The sequence below is a fragment of the Hypanus sabinus genome, chromosome 32 (assembly GCF_030144855.1).
Source record: "Hypanus sabinus isolate sHypSab1 chromosome 32, sHypSab1.hap1, whole genome shotgun sequence".
NCBI classification, from domain to species: domain Eukaryota; kingdom Metazoa; phylum Chordata; class Chondrichthyes; order Myliobatiformes; family Dasyatidae; genus Hypanus; species Hypanus sabinus.
Window position 1 is genome coordinate 5,309,662 of NC_082737.1, and position 16,141 is coordinate 5,325,802.

General features: G+C 41.2%; 1 protein-coding gene across 3 annotated transcripts in view; it reads right to left on the reverse strand.

Annotated features, from left to right (window-relative positions):
• LOC132384391 (NACHT, LRR and PYD domains-containing protein 3-like) overlaps positions 1-16,141 on the reverse strand; it is a 61,740-nt gene that overhangs the window by 13,058 nt on the left and 32,541 nt on the right. For all 3 annotated transcript variants that reach the window (XM_059955497.1, XM_059955496.1, XM_059955495.1), the window contains exons 2-5: positions 15,109-15,278; positions 13,505-13,671; positions 11,857-12,028; positions 2,720-2,785 (exon numbers count right to left, since the gene is read on the reverse strand). In XM_059955497.1, coding sequence (XP_059811480.1) covers positions 2,720-2,785; positions 11,857-12,028; positions 13,505-13,666 — 400 coding nt within the window. In that variant the 5' untranslated portion in view covers positions 13,667-13,671; positions 15,109-15,278. The remainder of the gene's footprint in view (positions 1-2,719; positions 2,786-11,856; positions 12,029-13,504; positions 13,672-15,108; positions 15,279-16,141) is intronic.

The window sequence follows — 16,141 nt, forward strand, 5'->3', positions numbered from 1 at the left end:
TTGAGGCATTCAATACATTGATTAATTTTTAAATATCTGTTTTCATCAGTATGCAAACTGTGATACTATTATCAGCACAGCATCACGGGGGAGTACTCTGTTGCCAACTACAAAAGACGGCACATAACCATCAGATGTTCCAGGTGTGGAAAGACTGTGAAAAGAGTGCTGAGTCTGAGGAGCACAAAGAGTTTATCACGAAATATAGACCCCAAATTTTACCTTGTTTACATCAACATTCCAGACCACCTGGTGTATCAAGAAGCCTTCAGATATCTTGTTACATATCCAACGTGTCTGGAGTGGGCCATGTCTCCACGAAACACAGAACACAGCAATTCCTCATTTCCTATGGATACAGTAATCTTGCCTGTAGATCATTAATTTTATTCTCCAGCGGTTGTACATTTGTAAAATGACACTGAGTGCAGGGAGTTTCATTCCTCTGTACTTCAGCATTACTTTGAGTCCACCTTCCTCCTGTGGCGATGCATACTTTTCTCCACTTGATCGTGCTGTGCCTGCATGCTTGTGAGTTAAGCCTGCAGAGTCCTTCCGAAGATTGTAAAAATTGCTAGTTGATCTTGTTACGCCTGTGCCCAACTCTGAGGGGCCTAAGGGTCCCAAAGTAGCCCACTCCTTTTTGAGAATTGCAAGATCGCTATTAAGTCAGGTCAGGAGACCCAGGAACTGAGAGAGAGACGTTTGGAATGTCCTGGCCCCTCAGCAATACAAAGCGACGGGAAACAGCCATTGTCTCTTGGAGACGGAATTGTGTATTGAGTACTGTGCTATTTATTTGAAGCCCTCAGGGAATGACCAAAAGTGGGCTGGTTGAGGGGAGACATCCCTCCACCCTGATTGACATCTGAGACCCCGTGAGTCAGGATAAAAGAGGGTCTGGGGAACAGCCCCTTGACATGCACCAGGAGAAATACTAGAAATCTCATGACAATATTTAATAGTGACAGCCGGTGGAGGGCCCACGTGTGTCCTTTCCCGTTGCCCTGGGATTGAGGCCCTACCACGGAAGGCGGCTTAGCTAAGGAAGAGATCACCACCGACGCCATTCCGAAGGATCGACATCATAAGAAGGAAAACGGGCAAGTTCTAAACCTCCCTCTCTCCCTTTACCAAAAGCTGCCGCCTGAATGAACTTGAGTGACTTTTATATTTCCATCGGACAACGATCCCCTAGATTCCCCCTATCGTTATCCCCTAGACAACGATAGAGCTATTTCTTATTGATTATTATTATACCCACGCTTTTAGATTTAGTATTGATGATGTATATTATCTGCATGTTTGCATTGATATTATTTTTGTGTATTTTTATCAATAAATACTGTTAAAAATAGTACCATCAGACTTCAACGGAGCTCTCTATCTTTGCTGGTAAGTGACCCAATTACGGGTTACGTAACAATCTGTACTGTGGACCCCAAAATCTAACAGCACTTGGCATTCTGTTGTCAAAGGGAAGTGTACTTGTGCCATTATTAGCCAGGAATGTTGCACATACATCCCTGATATAAAGAGGAAAATGTCCCTGATGAAATTGTCATGGAGTTTCCTGGACACCGTGTTATTAAAATCCGTAAAATTTATGTTGTCCGTTAAAGAACAAAAAAAGAAGGACTGAGGAATGGTGCAGTTGTAGTCAATTGAGACATTTGAAGTAAGACCACCGGAGTCACAGCTGCTTACTACAGATGAGTTAGGCTGAGTAACTCTGACAAACCAGTAAGGCCTCTGTAATGAGACTTTTTCCAGGAAGGTCTTCTTAAAACTTAGTCTTCCTTTGCACAATAAGGGATGCTAAAGACAATTGAGAATGGAACATAACTAACAACTAACTCTATAGTGTCTTCACTAACTGCAAAATATCATCAGCTGTCTGTTTGGTTAACTTTAATACCTCAATTGTCAATGGCTGTTGATCTTCTGTGGAAGGAATTCAAAGATAAACAATTTATAATGATCAATATTGATAAATGACAAGAAAATAAAGTATACAATGTTCAGCCTTTGGAACAGACTGAGTTACAGGGGCCCGTGCTAATGCGTTTATGTACAAGTAAGAGAAAAACTATGATTGAGTCATAATATGATCGAGTTTTCAGCATTGACTAGAGTGGCCGAGATGGCCTCTTTCCGTGCTGTAATTGTTATATGGTTATAAGTGTGCGTGTGTTCTGGGCATAATTATTTTAATTACTTTAGCTAGGGAAATGTCATGGAGATTTTCATTATCAGCTGCCCAAAATCTATAAAATACACTCAAAATTTTTCAGGAAGCAAATTATTTGTTGTACAGTGCTTTAGCGTGTTACGGAGTAAGCTTGACTGTGTTAGAAACGGTGGAAAACTGGGACAATCTTTAGCAAAGACTATTATAAAAACTTCATGATTGTGGTGGATGGATTTCTTGAGGACTCAAACTCAAGTTAAATTCAACTGTGGAACCGTTACAGTTGCAGAAATACTTTGAGTGTCTTTGTCGATACAAAGATGGCATGCATTCAAGTACATATAACATTCAGCATATTAAACACAGAGTGTTAAGATTCCATTTGCCAGTGCTCATACCCCCACACAGCATCCATTGCTCAGTTACCGAGGTGACTTTATCCTCCCTTCGCGTTTGATTGTTTACATAGCTACTTAAATTAAATGCCACAGCTTCAGAAGAAAAATACAAAGTGTTATTTTGACTTACCTTTCAGTTCTGCAGGAAGTTCACCCAGACCTTCCATGATTTTCAAAAATTCAGTGGGAACAGAAACTGTTAAAATTAAGAAAAGAAATCAACTCAATGTGATGTCCTGATCAAATACAGTCCTAGAGTTACTGAGCATTACAGCATCTATACAGGCCCTCTGGCTCAGCACTCCATGCCAACGACGTGCTCACCCAGTTATTAGCCAATTCCTGCGTTCTTTCCCTACACTTGAAACCCCACTCATAAATGTACTCTAGAAGAGTACTCATCGAAGTACTCATCATTGTATATGCCTCAGAAACAGTCCCTAGCAGATCCTCCGACAGACCACCACCTTCTGCAAGGAAAACACTTCCATTCAGTCCCTTAACAGTTTTCCCTTCTTACGCTAAATCTATGCTACAACCAACCCCGCTACCCCCCACCCCCTCGGCTGTGGGATCTCCTTATACTGCAGTAAAATACATTTAGTGTCCATCTTATAAATCCCATCAAAATACTGAGCCCTCATTCTCTCATGTCCAGACTGACCAACCTCTCTATAAACCGGCACTCGCCGTCTAATAAAATCCTTAGGATTTGTATTTGTTTAAACCAGTATAACACATCTTTCCTACGACACAACGTGTAAAACTCTACACAATACTCCAAGTGTTCCTTACATTATGCCACATAATGCAAATGATACTCTATTTAATTCCCTGTCAGAAGACCAGCTGCTGCAGGTCTATTACTCCACCTTGTCTAACACTGACACTATTTTCAACACACGATAGATTGAAATCCGAGGTCCCAAATGACCATAAGTACCTGAAATGTAGGAACAGCATTAGGCTATTAATACCACAGAGTCTGTTGTACCATTCTATCAAGGCCGATCTATTTTCCCACTCAAACTCATTCTATGAGTTTGAAAACTCATAGGAAAACGGCAGGAAATATGTTCCGGATGCTGGGAGAGTCCAGTACCAGAGGGCATGGTTTGAGAATAAGGGGTAGGTCATTTAGGACAGAGTTAAGGAAAAACTTCTTCTCCCAGAGAGTTGTGGGGATCCGGAATGCACTGCCTCAGAAGGCAGTGGAGGCCAATTCTCTGGATGCTTTCAAGAAGGAGCAAGACAGGTATCTTATGGATAGGGGAATCAACGGATATGGGTACAAGGCAGGAACCGGGTATTGATAGTAGATGATCAGCCATGATCTCAGAATGGCGGTGCAGGCTTGAAGGGCCAAATGGTCTACTTCTGCATCTATTGTCTATTGTCATTCTCTCCGGAGCCACTGACGTCTTTACTAATTTACAAGCCTATCGACCTAAACCTATATATATTTAAATATCCACAAATATACTAATATATTTAAATACATTCAATGTCGTTGCCTCTACAGCATTCAATGGAAATGTTTTCCACATACTTACCACACTGTAGCAATGGTAATCCCTCCTTATCTCTGTTGTAATAGGATATCCTTAGATTTTGAGGATGGTTCAAAATCAAATCAAGAGAAATCAAAAGGCTGTCTGATCAATACCTTACAAGGTCTTTACATTCAGCCTTGCTTTCATATTGTAGTACGATCAAAATGATATCAAATCTGGCATTTGGCAGTTCTTACATTCGATACAATGATCAAGTTAATCTGTCAGGAATAATGCACAATAACTTATGGAAATCAATAAGCTCACACACCTGGGCCTCAATATTCCCGTGCAAGTGAATCATCGATCGATTTCCTGTCTTGCAGATCCGTTACATTAGATTGGCAACAGCTGCTTGGCAATCACCATCAGCACAGTTGCACCATAACTTTGTGTGCTTAGCCCCTAATTTAATTGCTTATATACTTAGAGTTGCATGCAAAGATTGGGTACCCTTAGTCAAAATTTCTGTTGCTGTGAATAGTTAAGTGAGTAGAGGATGAACTGATCTCCAAAAGTCATAAAGTTAAAGATGAAACATTCTTTAAAACATTTTAAGCAAGATTAGTGTATTGTTTTTGTTTTGTACAATTTTAGACTGGAAAAAAGGAAAGGAGCACAATTCAAAGGTTTGAGCACCCCAAGAGATTTGTGCTCTCAGATAACTTTTACAAAGGTCTCAGACGTAATTCATTTATTAGGGCTATGACTTCATCATTAGGAAACGCCAGGTGATGCAAATTTGAAAGCTTTCTAAATACTCTGACTACTAAGACCATGTCCCAACAATCAGAACCCATGGGCTCCTCTAAGCAACTGCCTAGCACTCTGGAAATTAAAATAATTGATGCCAACAAAGCAGGGGAAGGCTATAAGAAGATAGCAAAGCATTTTCAGGTAGCCGTTTCCTCAGTTCATAACGTAAATAAAAATGGCAGCTAACAGGAACGGTTTAGGTCAAGTTAGTCTGGAAGACCAAGAAAACTTTCCGAGGGAACTTCTCATAGGATTGCTGGAAAGGCAAATCAAAACCCCCATTTGACTGCAAAAGACCTTCAGGAAGATTTAGCAGACTGTGCAGTGGCGGTGCACTGTTCTACTGTGCAGCGGAACCTGCACAAATATGACCATCATGGAAGAGCCCCTTGCGTCCCCAACACAACATTCGTGGAGGAAGAGCAGTAGATGTAGTGCATAGGGATTTCAGAAAAAAAAACACTGAATTATCCCATGCAAGGCTTACTGAGAAAGTAAGAAGGCATGGGATCCAAGGGGACATTGTTTTTTGGATCCAGAACTGGTTTGCCCAAGAAGATAAAGAGAGGTTGTAGACGGGTCATATTCTACATGGAGGTCAGTCACCAGTGGCGTGCCTCAGGGATCTGTTCCGGGACACTTACTTTTCGTGATTTTTTATAAATGACTGGATGAGGAAGTGGAGGGATCGGTTAGTAAGTTCGCTGATGACACAAAGGTTGGATGTGTTGTGGCTGTCAGTTGATACAGCGGGACATCGATAGGATGCAAAATTGTGCTGGGAGATGGCAGATAGAGGGATAGGTTAATATGTTTAATGATAACACAATGGTTGGAGGTGTTGTGGATAGTGTGGAAGGCTGTTAGAAGTTAAAGAGGGATATTGACTGGATGCAAAACTGGGCTAGTAAGTAGCAGATGGAGTTCAACCCAGATAAATGTGGGGTTGTTCATTTTGGTAGGTCAAATGTGATGGCAGAATATAGTATTAATGGTAAGACTCTTGGCAGCGCGGAGGATCCGAATTCTTGGGGTCAGAGTCCATAGGACGCTCAAAGCAGCTGCGCAGGTTGACTCTGTGTTTAAGAAGGCATACGGTGTATTGGCCTTAAATTATCGTGGAATTGAATTTAGGGGCCGAGAGGTAATGTTGCAGCTATATAGGACCCAGGTCAGACTCCATCTGGAGTACTGTGGTCAGTTATGGTCGTCTCACTATATGAAGCATGTGGAAGCCATAGAAAGGGTGCAGATGAGATTTACAAGGGTGTTGCCTGGATTGTGGAGCATGCCATATGAGAATAGATTGAGTGAAATCGGTCTTTTCTCCTTGGAGCGACGGAGGATGAGAAGTGACCTGATAGAGGTTTATAAGATGATGAGAGGCATTGATTGTGTGGATAGTGTGAGGTATTTTCCCCAGGGCTGAAATGGTTACCACAAGAGGACACAGGTTTAAGGTGCTGGGGAGTAGGTACAGAGGAAATGTCAGGGGTAAGTGTTTTATGGAGAGAGTGGAATGGGCTGCTGGCAACAGTGGTGGAGGCGGATACGATAGGGTCTCCTAAGAGACTTTTGGACACATACATGGAGCTTAGAGCAATAGAGGGCTATGGGTAACCCTAGTAATTTCTAAGGTAGGGACTTTTGTGAGCCGAATGGCCTGTATTGTGCTGTAGGTTTTCTATGTTTCTATTTACCGCCTTTCCTTCATCAACCTTCCTGGTACCTTCCTCAGAAATCTCTACAAGTTCAGAAGTACACAACATGTCATGACACAACCATGTTGTATATCCATAATCCGACTCTGTCCATCAAACTTCGATTACTTCGAGCACCTTTAAACACATCTCCCATTACTGATGGCACGTCCACCACCCCATCTTTCCTCAGAATATTTTTAGAGCCTTTCTCAAACAATGGAACAGCATCATGAGCCACGTTGCAGTGCAGTGGTGAGTGTAACACTATTGCTGCACAGTTCATCATAGTTTGGAGTTCAGGCCCGGTTGTCTGTGAGCACGTTCGTACGATCTTACTCGTGTGCATGACGGTTTTCTCTGGGTAATCCACTTTACTTTCGCAATCTAAAGACGCACAAGTATTAGCTTTCCGGTTAGGAAGTGGGGATAGTCAGAGGCTTTTTCCCAGGGCTAAAATGGTTGCCACGTGGTTACAGTTTTAATGTGCTTGGGTGTAGGTACAGAGGAGATGTCAGGAGTAAGTTTTTTACTCAGAGTGCTGAGTGCGTGGAATGCGGTGCCAGTAACGGTGCTAGAGAGGGATACGATAGGGTCTTTTAAGAGACGTTTGGGTAAGTACATGGTTCTTAGAAAAATAGCGGGCTATGGGTAAGCCTAGTAATTTCTAAGGTAGGGACATGTTTGGCACAATTTTGTGGACCGAAGGGCCTGTATTGTGCTGCAGCTCTTTTATGTTTCTATGTTTCTAAAATTCATCATCAGGAGCTTGCAAAAGAGCATCTAAACAAGCCTGATGCATTTTGGAAACAGGCTTGTTTAGATATTTTTGATGCATTTTGGAAACAAGTCCTGTGGACTGATGAAGTTAAAATAGAATTTTTTGGCAGCAATAAACAAAGGTATTTTTGCATAATAAAGGGTGCAGAATTTCATGAAAAGAACACGTAGATCGATCGTGCTTTGGGCTTCAGTTGCAGACAGTGGCACGGGGAACATTTCACTGGTAGAAGGAAGAATTAATTCCATTAAATACCAGCAAATTCTGGAAGCAAACATCGCACCGTCTGTAAAAAAGCTGAATATGAAAGGAGGATGGCTTCTACAACAGGATAATGATCCTAAACCCACCTCAAAATCCATAATGGACTACCTCAAGAGGCGCAATCTGAAGGTTTTGCCAAGGCCTTCACTGTCCCCTGACCTAAAGATCATCAAAAATCTATGAATGCACCTCAAAAAAGCAATACTTGCAAGACGGCCCAAGAATCGCATAACACTAGAAGCCTTTTGCAAGGAAGAATGGGCGAAAATACCCCAAACAAGAATTGAAAGACTCTTAGCTGACTATAGAAAGCGTTTACGAGCTTTACAATACTTGCCAAAGGGGGTGTTAGTAAGTACTGACCATGCAGGGTGCCCAAACATTTACTTCGGTCCCGTTTCCTTTTTTGTTATTTAGAACTTGTAAAAGATGGAGATAAAATAGTTTTCTTGCTTAAAACATTAAAGAAATGTGTCATTATTGAGTTTCTGCCTTTTGGAAATCAGGTTATCTTTTACTCGTAACACACACAAAATGCTGGTGGAACACAGCAGGCTCATCAGCATCGATAGGGAGAGGCACTGTCGACGTTTCGGGCCGAGACCCTTTGTGAGAACTAACTGAAAGGAAAAAATAGTAAGAAATTTGAAAGTAGTGGGGGAGGGGGAAATGCGAAATGATAGAAGAAGTCCAGAGGAGGTGAGGTGAAGCTAAGAGCTGGAAAGGTGATTGACAAAAGGGATTCAGAGGGAAAGGATCATGGGACGGGAGGCCTAGGGAGAAAGAAAGGGTGAGGGGAGCACCAGAGGGAGATGAAGAACAGGATCAGCAATGTGAGAAAAAAAGCAGAGTGGGGAAGAAACTAAATATATCAGGGATGTGGTAAGGAGGAGGGACATTAACGGAAGTTAAAGAAGTCAATGTTCATGCCATCAGGTTGGATGATATCCAGCCGGTATATTAGGTGTTGTTCCTCCAACCTGAGTGTAGCTTCATCTTGACAGTAGAGGAAGCCAAGGACAGACATATCAAAATGGGAAACTTTTACTCGTTTAGCTATTCACAGTAATAAATTGTGTCCGTGGGTGCCCAAACTTTTGCCCATGCGATAAATCACTGCTACAATTCTATATTTCTGGCTTGCTGCAGAGAACTTTACCATTGATATTACAAGCCCCACACTACTTTGATTTTCCAAAATACTTTTCTTTATATTGACGTATATTTACCACTCATAAGTTTAGTTCTCTAATTGACCAACATCGCTCTAATCAGGGAATACCTTCTTTGCTATTAAAAAAAGGAACATCTCTTAATTTTCTGTCGTTCGCAAGCATACTGATAAAGCATTGTGCTGGTTTCCTTCGATTACAATAAACAACCTTCATTCTATATAACCATATAATGAAATAACAATTACAGCACGGAAACAGGCCATCTCGGCCTTTCTAGTCCATGCTGAATGCTTACACTCACCTAGACCCATTGACCCGCACTCAGCCCATAACCCTCCATTCCTTTCCTGTCCATATACCTATCCAATTTTGCTTTGAATGACAATACCGAACCTGCCTCTACCACTTCTACTGGAAGCTCGTTCCACACAACTATTACTCTCTGAGTAAAGAAACTCCCCCTCATGTTACCCTTAAACTTTTGCCCCCTAACTCTCAACTCATGTCCTCTTCTTTGAATCTCCCCTACTCTCGATGGAAAAACCCTATCCACGTCAACTCTATCTATCCCCCTCATAAATTTAAATACCCCTATCTAGTCCCCACTCAACCTTCTGCACCACAAAGAATAAAAAGCTAACTTGTTCAACCTTTCTCTGTAACTTAGGTGCTGAAACCCAGGTAACATTCTGGCAAACCTCCTCTGTACTCTCTCTAGTTTGTTGACATGTTTCCTATAATTCGGTCACCTGAACTGTACGCAATACCCGGAATTTGGCCTCACCAATGCCTTGTACAATTTTAACATTACATCCCAACTCATATACTCAATACTCTGATTTATAAAGGCTAGAGTACAAAAAGCTTTCTTCACCACCTTATCCATATGAGATTCCACCTTCAGGGAACTATGCACCATTATTCCTAGATCATTCTGTTCTATTGCATTCTTCAATGCCCTACCATTTACGATGTATGTCCTATTTGGATTATTCCTAACAAAATGCAGCACCTCACACTTTTCAGCATTAAACTCCATCTGCCATCGCTCAGCCCACTATTCCAACTGGCCTAAATCGCTTTGCAAGCTTTGAATACCTACTTCATTATCCACAACGTCACCTATCCTGGTATCATCTGCATACTTACTAATCCAATTTACCACCCCATAATCCAGATCATTAATGTATGTAACAAACAACATTGGACTCAGTACAGATCCCTGAGGCATACCACCAGTCACCGGCCTCCAAGCTGACAAACAGTTATCCACCACTACTCTCCGGCATCTCCCATCCAGTCACTGTTGAATCTATTTTACTACTTCAATATTAATACCTAAAGATTGATCCTTCCTAACTAACCTTAGGTGCGGAACCTTGTCGAAGGCATTATTGAAGTCCATATAGACAACATCCACTGATTTACCCTCGTCAACCTTCCTCATATCCTCTTCAAAAATTTCCATTAATTTACCCATCACTGACGTCAAACTGACAGGCCTATAATTGCTAGGTTTATTCTTAGAACCCTTTTCAAACAATGGAACCACTTGAGCAATATGCCAATCCTCCGGCACCATCCCCGTTTCTAATGACATTTGAAATATTTCTGTTAGAGGACCTGCTATTTCAACACTAACCTCCCTCAAGGTCCTAGGGAATATCCTGTCAGGATCTGGAGATTTACCCACTTTGATATTCCTTGAAAGCGTCTGTACTTCCTCCTCTTTAATCATCATCGTTTCCATAATTCCCTACTTGTTTCCTTTACCAGACACAATTCAGTATCTTTCTCCTTAGTGAATACCGAAGAAAAAAAAATGTTCAAAATCTCCCCCATCTCTTTCAGCTCCACACATAGCTGTCCACTCTGATTCTCTAAGGGACCAATTTTATCCCTCACTATCCTTTTACTTTTAATATAACTGTAGAACAGCTTCGGATTTATTTTCACCTTACTTGCCAAAGCAACTTCGTATCTTCTTTTAGCTTTTCTAATTTCTTTCTTCCTGGAGCACCTGATTTACTCCATGCTGCATATATTTATTGTAAATATCTCTCTTTTTCCTAACCAAGTTTCCAATATCCCTTGAAAACCATGGCTCTCTCAAACTTTTTACCTTTCCTTTCAACCTAACAGGAACATAAAGATTCTGTACCCTCAAAATTTCAACTTTAAATGACCGCCATTTCTCTATTACACCCTTCCCGTAAAACAAATTGTCCCAATCCACTTCATCTAAATCCTTTCGCATCTCCTCAAAGTTAGCCTTTCTTTGATCAAAAGTCTCAACCCTGGGTCCAGTCCTATCCTTCTCGAAAATTATATTGAAACTAATGACATTATGATCACTGGACCTGACATGCTTCCCAACACATACCTCTATCACCTGACCTATTTCATTCCCTATCAGAAGATCCAAAACTGCCCCTTCTCCAGTTGGTACCTCTATGAATTGCTGCTAAAAACTATCCTGCACACATTTTAGAACCTCCAAACCATCCACTCCTTTTACAGTATTGACCTCCCAGTCTATGTGTGGAAATTAAAATCTCCCACAATCACAACCCTGTGCTTAGTACAAATATCTGCTATCTACTTGTGAATTTGCTCCTTCAATTCTCGCTCCCCATTAGGTGGTCTATAATACACCCCTATAAGTGTTACTACACGTTTCCCATTCCTCAGTTCCACCTAAATAGCCTCCCTAGACGGCATTTGCTTCCTAACTCCAAGCTAACACTGAATCCAAACAAATAGCGCATCCTTGACTAAACTTGACTAGCTCCAAGACTAAGCAACCATGCAGGAACTTGTCAAATATCTTGACCACGCCTTATTGTCATCTATCTTCCTGGTTACTGCATGGAAATACGCCATATGACTCGTCCAGAAGGAGTCCAGAAGGCTTTCCACCGCAAAGCCATGCTGACTCCTACTATGCTGATGCTGTCAATCAAAATACTGGTAGATCTTGATAAAGTAATTCCCTCCAGCAATTGCCCCACTGATGAAAAATATGAAAATTATCGTACCGAGTTCTTGCATTTCCTTCAGCAGTGGCACTAATTTTGGTAAAATGCGATGCATTTTCAGGAATGATTTCCATATCAGCCTGTGGGCGCAAGGGTGCTTCGCTATCAGAATTCTGAGGAGGAGTTTTGAACTGTCCACCCGATTTCCTTTCTCCCTGATCTTAACGACTTCCTGTAACATAAGCAATACGTGCAATGAGGAGCAGGTTCACACCATCAGTTAATGGACCAGTGATGGTGGTTCGAAGATATTGCCTGCACTGAAAAGAAATACTCTCGTCTAGTACTGACCGATTTTTACACGTTGCTAATATTATTTAGCTCTAAGAAATTCATCAACCATGAGAACACACAAAATAAAAGAAATACATGGAAGACCGTCAGTAATTGGAAATATTGTATGTTGACGAGTGGTGAATTTTAATGTGATCAGTTTGTCCTGCCATTCAGTACGTATTATGGAGCAACTAAACTGTTTGCTGGAGTAGAGTGAACATCAATAGCAATGCACAGGGAAATACTTTTCATTGGCAGACAGTTCATCAGTTTACATTTTAAACATTCCGACCTCAACACTGAAATTACTGTACTCATTCATTGAATGTACAATTGTTAATGAGGCATATTTTCAATGTACTGCCTATACCATCAAATTGCACATCATCTTTACGTGTTTGTTCAGTTTTATTGACAGAGAAACTTTACAAGGGGTGATTGATAAGTTCGTGGCCTGAGTCAGACGGAGTCAATTTAAGAAAACCTAGCACAGTTGCTTTTCAACATAGTCCCCTCCTGCAATGACACACTTAGTCCAGTGGTTTTGGAGCATCCCTTCTTTGTTGAAGTCTGCATCTTGGACCTCCAGAAGTGGTCCACAGCAGGGGTGTTTGACAGGTATGTGGCCTAAGATAGAAGGAGATGAGTTACTGACTTCAACCTTTCTGCATAATCAATCAGAGTTGAACTTCACATGCATGTAACAAGTGTGGTATACCTCACCCCCTTCAACCTTAAGCCACGAGCTAATCAATCACCCCTGCTGTGGACCACTTCTGGTAAAAAAAGCGATGGTTATCCAATGGAGGTTGGTAGTGTTGAGCATAAGTAACATTCAGTATAGGCATGCTGTTGCTGTGGAAGACCCAACTGACCTTTTCTCCCCAGTGTTTGCATGAAAGTCAAATCACATTTTTCTTTCCACTCTGGAGACACAAGTTGGTGTATTGGGAACGACAAGTCATCTGCAGGAGCTGATTAAGCAACAACTGTGCAATGTTGTGAAATTATTGACGTTTGTGTCTGAAATGATGCATTAGGTGTCACGGTAATCCTCGTGCAGATGGTTTGTTGATCGTGCCTTTCTCACTCAAAGCTCTGGAAGTGTCAAATTTCTTCCTGGCGGACCTGCATTTTTTCCTACATTTTATTTTAAAACACCATGAAACACTCTTGGGTTCTTTTATCAGTAGATCACTGGGACAATCACTGGGACAATCATCTAATGCAGTTTCAGATTCAGTGCATCTGCTGTTTATCCGTTTCATTTCCATTTTTCACTTTCTCTTTCCATAACAAATGGTTTAATTGTTGTTCTGTCCTGTCATGCTACCAGGCTTAATTCATTATGTCAGCTATTTTTTCCACTCACCTGATGTTCTTGCTCATTGATATGGCCCTTGTAAGTGAGCATGAAACTGACTCCTTCCACCTCTTCTTCAATCGCCTGTTCTAATCTCTCTCGGTAAAATTCTGACAACTGAAACAGTTGATAATCATCCCAATTTGACAAAAGCTCAGTGATTGCAGTCATTGAGGCTGTGAAGTAAATGGGAAAGAAAACAAAACAAATTCTCAACATTTGATCTCAGCATGCACTTATTCCTGAAATTTTATGTGTTAACTTTCTTTGACTGTTTCAATAAATATAAATCAAATCATGTCAAATATATCTGTCCACATCCGACCAATACCTGTCCAATCTTACTGCCTGCCTGTCCATATTCAGACATTTGAATTAGGGAAACTCAGCTAATGTTCAATGGCAACGTCTCCAGGAACATGTCCTCGGCCCTAACCTTCGATGCAATCATGAAGAATGCATCACAGTAGTCCTACTACTTCTTTCGGAGTTTGCAGGAAGTTGGGTGAGAATGAATGACAAGAAAGGGAAGTGTATATGAACAGGCAGGAATGGAACCAGAGTCTGAGGTGAGAATTGAGTGCTTAGTGATTAGGAAAAGATTGGGAGAAGTGAAAATTTGGAAGGAAAATGGGAGAAAGATTTTTTTGGAGTCAAAGAAAGGTTGAAGAGAAGGGGGCAGGCTGATGTAAAGGTGAAAGTAGTACAGCAAGAAATTGGCAAGTTTGTATTGGAGAGCAGAGTCAGCTAGAGATGGAGCAACGGACCCACACAAGAGAGTTTGGAAGCAATCCAGCATTGTGTGGGGCCAATGAGAGAATGGACAAGAGAAGATAAGAAGGGAAACCAGTTATGACAAAGTAGCACGAATAGAATAAGTGAGAGATAGGCTTGAATAGAATAGGAAACTTGTACTTCCTTGTTGCGGCACTAAGAATGTTGGGGATGAGAAAATATAATAAATGAAACAGAGAAAAATGTCCAGTTTTTGATACAGTGTGCACTGTACTCCATGGGATTGATTACTGGGTTGGCACCACACTGTGTGATCGTTAAACTAGCAGGTCCAATTTTGCCTTAAACAGATCAAGAACCTTTCCCTCCTGATAGTTTTATTGTCTTTTTCCCAGTTCTTCCCTGTTCTGTTAGGGTTGCTTTATTGAGGATTTATTTTTGCTTCTTTAACGTGAACGTGTTTTCCTTCTATCACCTCTAGCTCACAAATATTAAGAACCTCTGCTATCGTCCTTTCTCATATCTGTCCCAGCGAAACCAACAGGTGGACCTACTGTACGAGTATACCCAATGCATAAAACCCTATTACATAAAACGTCTGTGAATGGCGCTGATGAATCTTTCAGTTTTCGGACAAACAAGATGTTGCCCATACAGTCCTGTCTGAGAAGAAAACGCTTGGGGCAGTTCAAGCATTACAGCACCGGCCACCATGATTGAATTTAAACTGCTACCTGTAAGGAGTTTGTACGTTCCCCCTGTGACCACATAGGTATCCTGCCACAGTCCAACGATGCACTGGTTGGGAGGTTAATTAGTCATTGTAAATTATCCTGCAAAGTGGCTAAAGAACCAACGTCTGAGTAAATGAAGCTCACCAAACTTTCTCCTGACTGAATCAATGGAATGTCTGTGTTTGAAGGGTTTTGTCCAGTTGGTGTTCTCAGTCCTCGGGCTCGTTCACTTTTTGCACTTCCCTCATTTTTAGTCGTGTTTCACTTCCAGTTGTGGGCTTTTCATCCAACATATCTCTCACCGCGGGTTTAACCTTAACCAAAGAGATAACGAAGCTGGTTAAAAATTCAAAGGAGAGCAAAATACTTCTGCTCAATTTTCCTAAAACCAAAACTCACTGAAATTTAAATGTTGAAGACAAATATAATGATCTCAGTGACCAAATCTGTAATTGTCCATCACACGTCACAAAACCTGATATGTGATAGGAAGGAGTCATCGTTCAGTCATGGTAATAAACAGGACAGAGGAACAGAATTAGTTGAATCGGTCCTTCGAGTCTGCTCCACCACTCAACCATGGCTGAGATTTATTCTAACATCATATTCCTGCCTTCCCCCTCTAACTCTAAAGCTACTTAGCAATCATGAATATTTAATCTGTCACAAATATACCCAAATGGCAGCCTCAACCAACCTCTGCGGTAACAAATTCCATTTGTCAGGCATCATTTGGCCAAAAAATTTTTCTCATCTCAGTTTTAAAGGGAAGCATCTTTATTCTGAGACTGTGTTGTCGGATCACAGACTCCCCAATTAATGGAAAAATCCTCTCCAGACTTTACAGCATTCTTCTTAACTACCTCTCCCCCACCGTCCCTCTGAACTCCATTGAGCACAGGGCCAGACCCATCAAATGCTCCTCATACATAAAGTCGATCATTCCTGAGATTAGTTACATGGATCTTGTTAGCAACAACTGTACTGAACACATTTCCAGGAATAACAGGCAGATCAGTACCAGGATAATTTACTGGAAAAGCTGAGGTTTCTTTACTGTTCTACTAACTGTCGCTAAACCAGTGCCTGAGCTCAGATCTATTTTCAGGAGATTTAAACCATTCCAAAACGAATACAATTTAAAAAAAGACACTCGAGTCACCAGATTCACTCAGCA